Source organism: Dermacentor albipictus, chromosome 2, assembly GCF_038994185.2.
Source record: "Dermacentor albipictus isolate Rhodes 1998 colony chromosome 2, USDA_Dalb.pri_finalv2, whole genome shotgun sequence".
NCBI lineage: Eukaryota > Metazoa > Arthropoda > Arachnida > Ixodida > Ixodidae > Dermacentor > Dermacentor albipictus.
The window spans coordinates 74,533,064-74,546,517 of record NC_091822.1 but is presented as its reverse complement, the minus strand read 5'-3'; the positions used below and the strand labels follow the sequence as shown (position 1 = coordinate 74,546,517).

General features: G+C 47.4%; 1 protein-coding gene across 2 annotated transcripts in view; it reads left to right on the top strand.

Moving 5' to 3' along the window:
- Positions 1 to 12,614, top strand: part of LOC135913124 (rRNA methyltransferase 1, mitochondrial-like) — a 54,664-nt gene extending 42,050 nt beyond the window's left edge. For both annotated transcript variants that reach the window (XM_065445808.1, XM_065445809.2), the window contains exons 9-10: positions 7,705 to 7,821; positions 11,564 to 12,614. In XM_065445808.1, coding sequence (XP_065301880.1) covers positions 7,705 to 7,821; positions 11,564 to 11,604 — 158 coding nt within the window. In that variant the 3' untranslated portion in view covers positions 11,605 to 12,614. The remainder of the gene's footprint in view (positions 1 to 7,704; positions 7,822 to 11,563) is intronic.
- The last annotated feature ends 840 nt before the right edge of the window (positions 12,615 to 13,454 follow it).

Sequence of the window (13,454 nt, the reverse complement as noted above, 5' to 3'; positions counted from 1 at the left end):
GCGGAACCAGTGAAGGGCACAAGTGGGTTTTGTCAACTAAAATATTCACTACCCCCATTTGCCCTCTAAACCACACCGCTGCCTTCCTGTCTGTTCCATTGCTCATTTAGCGGGTCTTATTTCACGTAAGAGGACAAAATAGAGTGGGTCTAATCATGAAATGCACTGTGCAAAAGATAAGTGGCGGTCTATTAGAGTTTCAGAATGGGTACAGTGGAACCTCGGTTATACAACTTTCTCTGGACTGTGCTAGAACATTGTGTCATCCGGGCGGCGTATAATCTGACCAACAAAAATTTTGTCTACTACAATACAGTAAAACCTCGTTAAACCGTACCCGCTTAAACAGTAGTTTCGTTTTAAAAGTAGTAAAGTCAAATCCCCGACTCAGCGGCCATTGAACATAATGTGTTTTGTATCCGCATAAACCGTACCAGCTTATTGCATACGCATTGGTTAAAACGTAGCTTTTCAACTTTTGTCGCGCAAACACGGCGGTGCGTCGTCTCCATCGGGCGGTTTGGCAGAACAAAAAGCCTCAGAGATCGGAGCAACGGCCTCCAAGCGCCCTGTGCGTTTGTGCGTGAAGCCACATCAACATTGACATCATTTCGACGCCGTGCCAGAGAGTGTCGGAGCGTTATGGCATCGTGCAAGTGAGGACTCGCGTCATTCCGAAGCTCTGATAAAAAAGATGTCGGGTGCTCAGCATAGAAGAAAAATAAGACATCGTCCGTGCTGTCAAACGTGACACGAAGAATTCGACGCTGGCACACAACAAGGATCTACTGTTGACTACGGTGTGGCATTTGGAATGCGAAGTTGCTTGGCAGCGCTGCTGCGACCGCGAAGACATGTCGGCTACGAGGTTAGACTTTTCGCCATCGTTGCCTCTGTTTTTGCCGAAGTGTCGACTAGCGACAGTGATGAGGAAGACATGGAAAGCGACAGCACGGGCAGTTCAGGCCCAACAGTGGCATAAGCTGCACGTTACGTCAGCCTCATGAATGCAATCGTCGTGATGAGAACAGGGGCGCGATAACGTAACTTTATTCCAAATGGAAGTATTGCAAACTCCAGCACCCGGCAATGAAAATGCGCCCCCAGGATTTCTGCAGCACTACTGCGCGCGTGCAAGGAGAATACATATCAGCAACGAGGAATCTGCCATGCGACTGTTTGCCGAGAAGAGGGGGCTGGCTGAAAGGCTGGCACGCAGCTTCAGTAAGTTTGAGGCCGCTGTCGTCGTGCTAGGCCGCTGCGGCATCAATTGAAAATAACACTTTTGCCGCGCGAAGGGAATAAATACTGCATGTTTTTTTTCCCCTTTCATCGCATTCTCTCTGAGTTCCGTTTTCGACAGGTAAGTGGGAGATCTCATGCTATTTCGGTTAAACAGTACTACTGTTTAGTACGTACTTTTTCTGAGTTCCGGCCAACTACAGTTTAATGAGGTTACACTGTACACAGTTTCGCATGAAAGAGTTGCGAGGAGCTGCAGTTCAAGATATCGGCTAATACTCTGCCGGACTCAAACAAAAGTCACCTAAAATCTAAATGTAAAAGGAATACAGTTAAATGCCGATATAATGAAGTACAGTCGAATCTCGTTAATTCGAACACGCTTAATTCGAACCGACGCTGTGGTCCCGTCAAAGTTATGTGTATTCCAATGGGCGAAAATGCTCGGTAATTCAAACGTTCAAGCATTTGCAACAGTTAATTTGAACACATTGGTCTCCAACCATGTTATCAGCAGTGCGCCGAATCACGTAACAGTGCTTCCGACCAGCATTGCCCTTTTGCCCCGCCATAGACGAAAAGCTCAGAAGAGAACTTTCAACGTTGCGCCTGAATAAAAAAAAAATAACCATAGCAGAAATTTCACTCTCTCTCAAATGGCAAGGTTGCTGCTTCTGCATCGTGCCGGAATGCCTCAGCCGGACTAAGCGTCAAAATGCACGCTGCGGGAGGGATCGGTCCTGGGCCGATTTTTCACGGCTCGTCACGGCGCCAGGTGAGCCGCGAATGGAGGAGAGGAGAAGAATGAGGAAAGCAGAATGGAGGCCCCTACAGTGACGCATGCGTGGGAAACTGGTGTCATGTGGACCTGCCCAACCGCTCTAGTTGTACTCACGTCTGGTTTAGCTGGGCCACTTGTTTTGCACTTTTGTCTTCTCGCGTCATCTCCCTCGCACTTTCTTTGGTTGGCTTGGCTTGATCTCGTTCGTGCTTACTTTTTTACTATGGTGAGTCTAAACCGAGACGTCCTGATGAAAAGGTTGTGGGAGACAGTATGCCACATCCAATTCTGTATGACAAGACAGACCCTGAATACAAGGACACGAAGGTGACACCCAGTACAGTGGAATCTCGATGATACGATCACGGCTGATACGAATTTCTGGATGATACGAATTTTTCTGTAGTCCCGGCCGAGCCCCATTACTTCGCAACGTGTTAGAGAATGGTTGTTACGAATCAATTTTCGACCCGCGTCGGTTGATACGAAAATTACCGAAGACATTGGAAATTTGAAAGTGTGCTTGGCGAAAGCCAGACGCTGCTGCCGTCTGCGCTCCAATTCATTCGCTTTGGTGTTCGGCGATATCGCCTGTCGCTGCTGCCGCTTTCGTTCTGCTTCCCTGCCTTTGGTACCCGGCGATCTAATCAGTCGCTGTTGGCGTTTCTTTTCTGCCTCCCTTGCTTTCGCATCTGGTGATATGTTCATTCGTGGCATGCGCATTCGCTCCTTGTTCTTCTGGCGTTTGGTGTTGGTGGAATCCGGCGTCCTCTGGCGCTTCCCCGAACCGCATGGCGCGCAACACGGGCCTCTCACTCGACTGCAACGAAACGGCTGGCGAAGGAGCGGCGGTGCCACCGCCGACGCACGCGCGCCCGTTCTACCGCTACTGTGTGACGTCACGGTTGCTATGCGCAGCTGCGCCCCTGACCGGGGCGCCGGTTGCTAAGGAGGGGAGGAGGTTGCGCCGCTGCGCGGAGGAGAGACCACAGTTGGCACGATTCCAGCACACGGATGGACGCGACCGCGAGCATGAGCCCCACCGATGGCAGTGAAAGAGAACAGCGCGCAGTTACGCGATTTGTCCCTCTCTCTTTTGGTGCGGAGGCGCGGATGCGGCGCCGGACAGCGCGGAGGCCGCGACTGGGCGCGAAGAGTTTGAAGCGGTGGCACTTGTGTTGCTTTTGTGCTTTTCTTCATTTTCCGCGTGCCATTGGACGGAGTGGCTGCTGTGCTTCCGGCCGCGTTCTTTGTGTTAGACGTGGGCGACGGCGAAGGACGCACCACCGGCGGCTGAAACGCTGCATGCGCGCTAAGTTCTGAGGCGTGCGCGAACGAAATCAGCGACGACACGTGCGCGCGTTTTCATGGATTTGAACAAAGCCTGCTAATTGACCTGACAAAGAATAAGAGGCAGAGGACATTAGAGAATTTTCTACAAGAAATAAATCCTTTTTACGTACGTGTGTCTGAGTGAGTTCACCACTGACTCTTTGATTTAGCTAGTTTTAATTGTTTCGATGATACGAATTTCGGCTGATACGAATATTTTTCGTGACCCCGTGAGATTCGTATCATCGAGATTCCACTGTAGTAGTACCTCATTCCCCTGGACTTTTGAATGCAGCAATGCTGCAACAGAAGGGAACACACCAACATGATTATGATCAGTATAAACGACTTCAACATTTTGATAAGACATTACTCGCGTTAAGAACGCAGGACGAAGAATACAAATACAGCGCCGATCTGTCAGCAGACGAAGGAAAAAGCATGTGAGCATGCAGAGGGAAGCAGCGGCGGAGGCCCAGTCTGGTCTCAGCAATTCCACTGCTTCGGTGGCAGTCTTAGGTGGCAGAGGTACCGTATTTACATGATTGTAAGTCGACTTGAATGCAAGTCAACCCCCCTATTTCGCGTGACAGGAAAAAGAAAAGAAAAAAAAAGGAAGAGCATACCCGAGGGCACATTCGATAACGAAAATTTATTAGCAGCTGACATGGTCACTGGACTATTCATCTTCACTAGTGCTGCCATCGTCATCGCTGCTACGGTCCCGCAGAGCGTCGTCATCCAGCGAAATTTCACATTTGGCAAATGACCGCACCGCGCCATCTTGTGGAACAACAGCCCACGCCGAATGCACACAACCAAACACAGCCACCAGGGAGGCTCTTTTGACGGGTCCAGTTGGCGTAAGTTTGCGGTCTTCTGCCGCCAGCTACTCGTACTCACAGCGGAGCAGGTCCTCAAAAGGCGAAGATCCGCGCTTGTTTCATGACCATGTCGCACTTCTCTGGCAGGGACCGATCACGCATTTCAGTGACGTACGCTGTAAGCTTGGCCTGCAGCTCCGGAAAGCGTCCAGACTTCGGCACGTGGGAAATTCCTCACTTGCAGTCACAGGTGAAAATTTCGCTTCGCTACAGTCGCCACTCTTGCACCACCCGTTCAGAAACATTGAACTTGCGGCTCGCTACGCAGTGATTTGTTTCTTTGGTGTAAAGGATGGCAGCCTGCTTGAATGCTGCTGTGAACGAGTGCCGAATGATTAGCGGGCTTGGAGCACTCATGACGACTGTGGAAGCATAGAAGTAGCACGTAGCCGGCAGTCAAGTGGAACGCGTCAAACTAATGCCTTTCGTCAAACTATAGAGAAAGCTAAGTGCAACAGGGAAAGAGAAACCTGCGAGCGGTGTCTGCTCCTCCATGAACTACTGATACTCCCCGCAAGCGCCGCCGTTCTAAGGGGGCCGCCGCAAATGGAACAGCGGCGCTTCCATCAACTATTGACACCCCCCCCCCATGACTCTAAAAAATTTAGGAAAACCCTTTCGGAAAGTGAGCTCCCGTTGTAGCTCCCGTTGATCTTGCTTTATTGGCATGGCCATGTTTTGGTTTCGACTGTAAGTCGACCCCCCTACTTCAGATTTTCAAATTTAAAAAAAAGTGGTCGATTTACAATCGTGTAAATACGGTAATTAGCACCATCCATCAAGCTGGCAAGAAAGCAAATCCACTTCTCTCCCGCCCTTCTTTGCGACTACGCTACCCTCACCCTCCCTCTTAGCTCCCTTGTAACTCCCTCACATACGACGGTCTCAGCGCGCCCATGCCTACGCTGGCACTGCCAGCCTGCTCCTTGAAGTATTGTTATCTGCTGTTTTTGGGAAGCGAGTGTTGGCCGGTGTGGGTAGTTTCGTGGTCCGCGCTCGCTCTGTGCTTCACGACTTGCAGCGTTTGTGCATCGTGCTATGGCGCACGAATACTTCAAGAACAAATATTTCTTTTAATTAGAACAAAGTTTCGGGTCCCTTCAAATTCGTATTATGGAGATTCGACTGCATTTACCTTTTGTAACTTCTTGTCCATAGAGCACCATGTATTTAGAATTTCTAGACAGTCAGACCTTGACATAGCGAAATTCCCAATGTAATTGACTATTTTTCATTTCCCCATCTTAGTTTCAGTGAAAACTGTGTTTGTTTTTTTCGATTTAATGAAGTAATTTCGTGCCACGAAGCTTATGAATTTTTTCTCCATTTCAAGCATGTGCAGTAGAATCTCATTTATACGTTCTGGGGGAAAAAAAAGGGATAAGAAACATACTGACTGAGAAAACGTACGATCCGAAGTAACTAAAAAATTTGACAAACTCAACTGTAGTTGACATCTACGTAATGTGAAGCATTGCGCGAATCTATACGGCACGGGATGTCAACGCGCGTCAAGCTCGTAGCACTTCGGCAGCCCGAGTGGCATTTTGTTTTTCTTGTGCATAGTGTTTTAAAACTGCGACGAGAGACGCAAACGAAAACAAGCTGGTGGGCGACGCAGGCTGCCGTCGCTGCAAAATGTGGCACTCGCATCATACCGCCTGTAACAGAGAACGGCGGCGTGTTTGGGTTATTGCCTAGTAAAAGTGTGCGGTACTGAGTATTAAGAAACTGAGTGTGTGCCAGCATTTTCACGTGAGATGGGCTGGCGAGTATAGCGGGGAAGCTGATGCAGCGGGCGGCTGCTGTGCTCGATTGCGTGCACCTTGCGCATTTTTTTGTTTACATGGGATCTTGCATCCAGAAAACATGTCATATGATCACAGTTTGGCAACGTACCAAGCGTTGGTGCTGAGATATAATGTTTTACATGAACATATGGACTGGTAAAAAAAAAAAAGCGTGGAGATTGGGTCATTTTTTGTGTTCTTGATAGCAAACGTTAGTACCAGGAAATCGTACATAACAGGATTGTATCAGCGAGGTTCTATTGTACTTGGATGCTGTATGGCTAGTAAATCTAAAAAAAGAAAGGCTATAAAATTGTTGGGGGAGTCAAAAAATTTGTTCAAGCGTCCTTCCTCATGAAAAGTTTTGAGTGCCATTTGTCGTGTCGGCAAACTGTTTGCAGAGGCTGCAGGGGGCATGTCAGCTCGCAGCACTGAAAGAAACACAAGAGCTGAGAACTTCTGTGTAATGGGGATGAGGAGGAAGTGAATGCGCGGTAATGGGATCAAGCATGCGCTAGGGGGGCGGGGGGGGGGTGGTGGTAGGGACAGGTACTCGCGCCTGTCTGACTTGTCCTCACATGCCATATCTTGGAGATAAGTGAAAAGGTTGAGCCGAGATGGTTGGTGCCTTGATGCGTATTGGGTTCCTGTGCATCTCGAGTTTCTGAGATACAGTGCAAAGTGTTCGTTCACATTGTGACAGCGTGTTTGTGGCCATCAAGTGAGATCTGTTCATGTTTGCCTGAGCACACGTGACATTGATCACACTACAAACCTTACTTTGTGTAGTTGCCTCTTTGCTATTGCCATTTGTGCTCTGCTTTTCTGGCAAAACTGTGTTTTTCTTTGTTTTTTTTTTTTTGCTCAGAACGAATGTATCTTTTTAAGCCTCTATTTTTTATTTGTGGGCACCATCTGTACGCACTAAGTGGGCACCATCCATAGCATCCAAGATTTACGGCTCCGCGAAACGCAACACATGCAAATATTTTGATGCTGTCAGTCATGTCGATGCATTGCTCTCAGTGATATCTGCACGGCTCGCGCAAGTGCTCATCATGGTCAAAGCTTGTTACGTTGGGCATACTTTCAACGCGAGTCCTGGTTGCGGCATCCATTTCTTAGCTTATGTGCGTGCTGCTGACGTACTCGCATGAGCGAACATGGAGGTGAAGTTTGTTCAACACTCGGAAATTGTGATTGTTGCAAAGATAAGTGGGAAATCAAACATACTACTCATGTCACTCAGTGCCAGAATAGCCATGCGGGGCCATCTAGTACGCTGTAGCGCAGTAAATGGACGAGGCACCGTGAACTCAACTGTAAACTGAGGGATAGCCTCCGAGTTTGGCGCATCGTGGGTGCCAAAATCGGAAGTAGTGGCTTCTACGGTACCATCCAAAATCAATTTGGAACAGCGCACCACGGTGACATTCGTTAGGTGGAGCATTGCAGGCGAAACACTGCTCCACCGTGGCCTTTGCAGGGCAAGGCATTGATGAAGGATTGGGAGCGCCGCAAAGGGAAGCGATGGCCATCTGTGATTTGCATTGAAGGACGTTTTTGCTACAAAGTATTTCTGAAACAGTGTAATTTAATGTCAAATGCATTTTTTAACGTCTACAAAATTTGGTTCAGGACTTAATGCCTCTCTCTGCCCTTGCATGATATGCAGGTAATGAGGGTGAAGGGGTGCAGCAAGAGTTGTCTGCCCTGTGTGACTCCATCCTCTGTGTGGCCCCTTTAGAGAAGGACAGCCCCATTGGCAGCCTGAATGTCTCTGTGGCAACGGGTAAGTTTATTTTTGTTTTTTCTTGTCTCTGCTATTACCCGACATCATCGTAGCTGTGATCTAGCCCAGAATGGGACTACTGACAACTACCCGAGATGCTAGAACGTGTACTTTGTTTGCACTGATAATGATGTCAATTGTTACTGCACTAAGCAGTAATGACCTAGGGAACAGGTCATTACAGGTCTAGGGAATACTGGTAATGTGTCGCTGTTGTGTAATGTACTTTAAATCGTTCTTGTTTACTTGTTACGAAAGGCATGAAAAGAAGACTTAGCGATACAGTAAAACCTCCTTAATTGGACCCTCACTAATTCTGGAAATCAGATAATTCAGGCTCGTCGTCTGGTCCCAGCAGGCGGATGGATTATTTAATGCAATCAAATCCTCATTAATTCAGATGCATTTGGTCGCACATCGGTTAATTCGGACAACTCTTGGCGCTTGGCAAGTGCGGAGTGCTGCAAATTTGCGACCCAAAAGAGCGAAAAGAGCGCTAGCGTCCAGCTGAAACGAAGTGGCGGAGTTCATATCACCATAGTCATCAGCGGAAATTGTATGCAAATTGCAGCAACGCCGAAATGCCTTGTTCATGTTTGTGCCTTTAAAGCCTTTTCTTGCATTTACCACCGCTCATAACTCCACATTGGTCGCATGCCTTGAAAGCTGCGTAGTCACCATCCATGATTGCATCGATAGCGGCCGCAGTTTTTACAGCAAACGGTAGTTTCGTGTTGACTCGGTGTGTGTGTCGGCCATGTGCCTTCAGAATCGCAAGGTTGCCATCCATGATCGCTTCAGTGGCGGCCTCGGTTTTGTCCGTAACAGTTGGGGCAAACAGTAATTTCATTTGACTCAGTGCAAACCTGTCGAGGATGAAGAGCACTGGCTGCATCGCGATGGGCGGATGCTCTGTTGATTAGCTCACTGGCAAAAAAAGTTATCAGGATGTATGCGCGGTAGTGATAAGTGGTTCTGAGATGAAGGTACGCCCACAGGTTCACTGCGAAGAAAGTCCCAAGACGTTCGCCGCTGCGAGAGCCAATCAGTCCCAAGATGACGAGAACTGTAGCTTCTGCACTGCTTTTGTGCAAAATATGAAGCAGAATTAGCTGATTCATTCAGTAACTAAAAACTTGTTGACGTACTGAATGTTTCTTTGTTGTTGCTTTCTTGATACTCTTGATAATTCGACACTCAGTTAATTCGGGCATGTTTCTCGGTCCTGTTAAATCTTAATTAACAAGGTTTTACTGTACAGATATCCTTCCTCTAATCCGACTCCGGTGAATTTATCCAATAATTTCATCCCGACCGAAGGCCCTGGCCAGCGCCTATGCATTTCCATGGGCCCATAGTTGCATTACTTCGATCCTAAAATTGTCTTTTGCTGGATAATTCCGACTTGACCAGTCAGCATGCACGCACCTGACCCCTGTGGTGATCCCTGTGGTGACCCCTTTACTGACAGCGTCAGTCTCGGCAGAACTCAAAGGACACTGAATGCTTTAAACAAACGTCTCCTCTTGTCCAAAATGCCAATTTTCAGCCTGCCGTTAGAAATATCTTCAAGCAACACTGGTAGCTTGCAGTGTCTAATTATGGCATTGACCTGATTATAACACACGTGTTTTCTTTTTTTTCCGAGAAAATTGGGCCAGAAACCGTGTTTGCAGTGTTTGTATGCTTTGCTGCATAATACAGCTATACTTCGACGAAGCTGACGTTAAAATAATGTGCGGCAAAACTGACAGAAAACCGCCTACCATCGTGGAACACTGTTGCCCATTTTTCTTGCCAAAAATTTGGGTGCACGTTAGATTTCCACCTGTTTAGCAGCTTTAATGTTATCTCTAAGTTAGTTTTCTAGTTTGGACACATAGAAATAGGGATGCATTTGATTTGGGGGCTTGTTTGAATTAGGTGAATACTGCCAAATAAATTCAGCAGAATGTTATGACGTTTTTTTCTGCATCTTGTTTGATTCAACATGCCAGATAATTTGATCAGTTGAGTCTCGTCAGGATTGAATTAACGGATGTTGACTGTAGAGTCGATCCCGGATGTATCGAACTCAGATGTATCGAAATATTGTCTATATCGAACTGTTGTAACATCTCTTTGGAAATGACTTGTAAAAGCATAGCGCTGTCCTATGGATATATCATAGTCCCGTTCATCGCCACATTCGATATATAGAACACTGCGCCCCTGCAAGTGTGCTTGTCCTAATGGAGCCGTGACCACTTTTGACTTCATCGGAAAAATCCATGTTGACAAAACAGCGCTGTTCTAGCAGATGCTGTCGAACAAGACAATCTGGAGATTAGGTATTAGGTTTACAGTCGAACCTGACTATGTTGAACCCGTTTACAGCAAATTATTCTGTATATCAAACAATTACTGAACATGGTATAGTTACAATGAGTATATGTAGCAATAATTACGCTTAAATCGATTCAGTGCCCCCAGAAGTTGGCTTTCCCTTGTGGTGGTGGGGAAACCCGGCGTCGCGGCTCCATCCAACCGCTCTCCCTACCGTGACCATGCTGCGTCGGGCGAGCCGTCGACACCCCCCTGAAAAAATTATCCTGGCCCGCCCGCAGCGCTTGCTGAGACAGCCAATCAGAGGCTCTTGTGCCCTCATCGTGCAAGATGGTGCAAGTGCGAGTTGTCTAGTTGCTTTTCTGGTTCATTGTGGTTGCACATTTTGGGCCTTCTCCCGCAGTGTTGCTGTGATGAAGTGACAAAATTTGCTTTTCGCCGTGAAGCTTGAAATCATAAGAAGAACTTCAGTTTGGCCTAGTTGGTGTTTGTGTGTTCTCTTCCTCTGTACTCGTCTTTATTTGCGGTCAATATTAATGCGATGAAATCAAATCGGGTCAAAAGCGGTGAGAAGTCAGATGACCCCACAGCATGCAAGATTCCGAGGAGCACTCTTAGCTCGATCCTGAAGAATGACGGGGAGATGACCAGGTGCCCGTGGCACCCGACGCGTACGCTCGGCAGTGTGCAAGTGGTTCATCTGAAATTGCTTCAAACATGCCGGCTTCCGCGTGCCCGGTGATGACTGTAAATTCTGATGAGTGCGACAAAGCCGTTGCCGGTGTTGCCGAAGTTTGGAGCGAGCTGTCAGAATTTCCGGAAGCCGTTGAGGAGTCAACGGTTGACGAGTTTGGGAGTGGAGATGATGGTGTCGTGACCACGGGAGAGCCCAAAAACGAAGACTACATTGCCAACATCGTACAAGTGAAAGTGGGCACAATGAGGAAAGCGATGATGGTCCTTTGCCCACATCGTCCGAATTGTTTGGTGCACTCGCACTAGTCTGGTGCTTCTGCACAAATGTGGAAGGTTGTGGCCTCAGCTGCTCCAACTCTTTAGACAATGTGGAGAAGGGCATGCGTCGCAGGCAGCAAAATTGCCCGAGCAGAAGAAAACACAGGACTATTTCATGCGAAACTAAGCTAGTTTCATCAATAAAGTGATTTTATAAATGGTATGTGCATTTATGACGTCCAATTCTTTAGCAGGCTTATATCGAATTATGCCCTATATCAAACTGATAGGCGTTGTTTTTGGAAGTTCGATATAGCCGGGTTCGACTGTAGTTGCATGTCGAATTGCGTTTTGACCCCATGTGGTCAAAACTAATCCATAGCTCCTTCTACGGTGTGCCTCATAATGATTCTTGGCCTTGGTGCGTAAAATTCCAGAATTAATCTTTTTTTTCTCCCCACAGGGATAGTCCTACATCACCTCTCCCTTGCTGAACAATCGTGAGGTCAACACAAGAGGCACAACAAACGAAGCCATCACATCTTCTTGTTTGTGGGACATCACTTGGACAAGGTTCAGGTGATGTTCTGCGCACACCCCTTATCGGGTGACTTTGCCAGCAAGGCTGGACCCAGCTGGACTGACTACTGCAACTTGTGCAACGTGCCTCCTGGTCTTTGCTCTGTCCTAGGACAACACTTGTGTTGCATGCTACACTGTTGATGCGAGAATAGTGGGCCGTGTGCAGTTTTTCTCCATACATTGTGGGGATTGTGCAAATAGCAAATTTTAGGGACCCAGGGAGTTGCCCGCTTTGTAGTTAGAGTAGTTTCAAATAGTTAGAAGAGACTGAAACGTTAGGTCTTCTTGCTAAACAGTGACTGTTAAGGAACTGCTCTTCGAAAAGTCTCTCTTTATTTATATATATTTTTATCCAGAGTTTGAAAGAAATTGTCATCAACGTATTTACTGGGATCTAGGCCAGGCTTGATTCTGAGTCGACCCCTGAAAGTCCGAATCCAGAAAAAAAAGGGGGAAAAAAACTTGCCTCGAATGCAGGCCGAACAAAAAAGTGAGGACACTGTTAACAAAATGAGAACATTTACTGCATATGAACACGCCAAGCTCATTCTATGTCTCTATCTTCCTTATTGCTGTCATCTCCTCGTTGCAGCCATCACACACAAAATGCGTCCCCCATTGCCCCCTCCAACGACGAACATTTTTCTCATCAATGCCGAAGTGCCGCCCGACTTGAATGTTTGGCTATGCCTCTGCGGCTAGCACAACTTTTCGTTTGAAAGCGGCAGCATAGTGGCATCGCCTGTTTGATGCCATTATGATAACGTTGCGCTGCATGTTGATACGACACAGCTAAATATGGTGACGTTGCTTGTGTGCTTCACTTGGCTGCTGGCACGGCCAGTAGCGGCTGTGATACTGGCCTTTCTAGATGGCGCTAGCTATGCACCATATTTATGAATTTCAATAAAACAAATTGGCCATTTTCTTAAAATCCTCAAATCTAAGCCAACCATAAAGTTTGGCATATGATTATTTGAAGAAAACTGTCTGCCTAGATTCGAATAAATATGGTATATGGTTTGTAAAAAAATTAGTCTATAATAGTCATTATAGCCAGTGACAACCTTAAAATTTATTGGCAGGTACACTGCTGTCGAACTTAAAGGAAATTTGTGCAGATGCGCCAGCCAATTGCATTCTTCATTCGCGTCATCTTGTGGCGATGTTGAAAGTCTTTCAATGTTAGTATCTCTTGAAGAACTGCCGTATTTACTCGAATAATGAGCATACCCACCACTTTTCCATTTAAAAAGTGCCTTGTTTCTTTTCGTCACGTAATGATCGCACCCCGAACTTGCTGCCATGAAGTACGAGACTCGTGATACGCAGCAGTACGTGGGGCTAGCAGCACAACCCTATCAATTGTCACATTCCTCCCCCTTTAGTTCTTGTCATGGAGAATACCGGTTCACAGGGCGTCTCATCCAGGCACTTTTTCGCAGTGCGACACGGCTTTCTCCTGATGGGACGACTGCTGCTGGCAGCTCAGTTCTGTTGTGGGGCTGACTTTGTGGCTGTCCTGGCACAGCAGCAGCTCCTGCAGGCTCCACAGGCTCTGTTGCTTGTTGTTCACCTGGCTGATACAGAGGCACAGTGTTTGCAGGTGGTGGTGGCTGTACTAGGTTGGGGTGAATGTGGTCCCCATGTCTGTGCCACACAGTTCCATCTTGTAATACAACCTCAGATGAGGCACAGCTCGTAGGACCGCTAACAGAAACAGGTACCCATGGTGGACCTGATCTGCAGTTCCTGGGGGGCTACCTTGTACA